The sequence below is a fragment of the Lampetra planeri genome, chromosome 6, assembly GCF_965212315.1.
Source record: "Lampetra planeri chromosome 6, kcLamPlan1.2.h2, whole genome shotgun sequence".
In the NCBI taxonomy this organism is placed as follows: Eukaryota; Metazoa; Chordata; class Hyperoartia; order Petromyzontiformes; family Petromyzontidae; genus Lampetra; species Lampetra planeri.
The window spans coordinates 7,803,235-7,805,110 of NC_136112.1; the positions used below are offsets into that span (position 1 = coordinate 7,803,235).

The 1,876-nt window shown below is 50.3% G+C and overlaps 1 protein-coding gene across 1 annotated transcript; it reads right to left on the bottom strand.

Moving 5' to 3' along the window:
* Window positions 1-760: 760 nt before the first annotated feature.
* On the bottom strand, window positions 761-1,603 carry LOC144719655 (rhodopsin, GQ-coupled-like). The gene has a single exon (XM_078595793.1). It carries the CDS (start codon window positions 1,601-1,603, stop codon window positions 761-763), a length of 843 nt encoding a protein of 280 aa, XP_078451919.1.
* Window positions 1,604-1,876: the final 273 nt, after the last annotated feature.

Consider the following 1,876-nt stretch of genomic DNA (forward strand, 5'->3'; position numbering starts at 1 on the left):
TCAAACAATCCGCACGACTGACACAGTTTGGGGAGGCCTTCATCCAGCAGCGCGTTAACAAAGCACAGTAAAATGTTGCCTTCATTATTGTAAGCAATTATTATCGTACATTGCATTACGATAGGACAGAATAGCGAAATGTTAGTGCTCGTGGCAACATTAATGTATGGACGTTACGTGAACATCTTTAGCCACGGAAACTGACATGGGTTGGTGATTATTGCAGGGATGCTGCCGCATGCTCATTTCGTTTCAATGTATGAAGCAGTCGTTTTAAACTCCGACTCCACCTTGTTGCTAGATGATAATGAAAAAAACAACAACAACACAGAGCATCGACAATTACTGAAATAGAAACATAACTTACGATCTCAAGTGATCACATGGACTGTTCGTGATATTATGTATAACTTGCTAAAATGTCAATTTCTGTATCGTATCATGCACAAGACAATTCAATCAAGAATGGTAATCTTAATTCCTGTACGTTCCACAACCTATGACCAAATCACCCAGGAGGTGCCCAATCTAGTCAAAGCTGAGCAGGGTCAAACCTTGCTAATGCTCGTGCACAACAGGTGTTATGCTTGTTTTTTTTCCTCCACCAACCCACACTGACCGGCGTGGCAATGTCCGTTCGTCAAATTTAACCCTCCACACGGCGCGGTCGGAAACCCTCGTCCAGCAGTATATTTGCAAAAGGGCCCCTGCATGCACGCGTACACAGAGAGGGAGGGGGGGGGGGGAAGGTGGACAACGCTCACCTCTTGCAGCACAGCTTTCTCCAAACATCTCTCAGAGATGCCCTCGTCATGGGGCTCCCGCACAGGAACACGACGGGGGTGGTGAGCGTGTTCATGACCCGGAGGATAAAGAACGGGTGGATGGCATTGTGGCTCGCATTGTAGCATATCTTAAAGTAGCTGCACGTGCCGCAGTGGATGATGCTCGGTGTCCACAGCGCCAGGAACATCACGGACGTGGCGATGATCAGCTGGGCCGAGCGCTTCTTGGACTCGCCCTCCGTGGCCGGCTCTTTGCCCAGCTGCCGTTTGGTGATGTAGTAGAGGCGAAGGTTGAGTGGGCCCATGATCGCGATGAGGATCAAGTTCCCGAGCAGCGAGCAGTAGGCGTGGAATATCTCCACGGAGGTGCGAGGGATCTCGGTTTTGATCACGTTGGTGACGATCGACAGAAACCACATGGAGAGGATGATGCAGATCACTTTGGTCCGAGTCATGTTTTTCGTGTAGTCGAACGGGTACTGCACGGCGTAATACCTGTCCACCATGGCCGCCATGAGGGTCAGCAGCGAGATGCCGTGGAACATTGGGAATAGTCCGGAGGGGTCGTAACCCCCCTGGATGCTCTCGATCACCATGAAGGTCCCGTTGTAGCACCAGCCCAGGCCGACGATCAAGTCGCTGAGCGTAATGCTCAGCGTGTAGAGGAAGTTGTTCCTTCTCAGTAGCTTCTTGGAGCTGACGATTGCCAAAACTAGAACGACGTTCCCGATGCCGATGGCCGCCGAGAGAAGAATGTGAAACGCCAGTAAGATCCATTCGCCTGGCGTCTCTGCCAGGCTGGAAAGTGGAACAGCCATCGTGCTTACTGCAGCCGTGTCCGAGGTTAGAACAACGCGTGCCAACTCAATGTCCCACGAAGTGGTTTCAACTCGTTTCGATCAATGTTATTAAATAGGTTTTAAAATTCAGGCGAGAGCTGCTTAAAATAACACTGTCCATCCATTGGAGGGAAACACCATTCCCTGTTATATGAGCGGCGTGCTCTAAATTCAGCCCTAGCGGCTTGCGAAGGTAAACAGTCGGGACTCTGCAGGTAATTGTGAGACTCTGTGGGGATTTTCGATGCATTG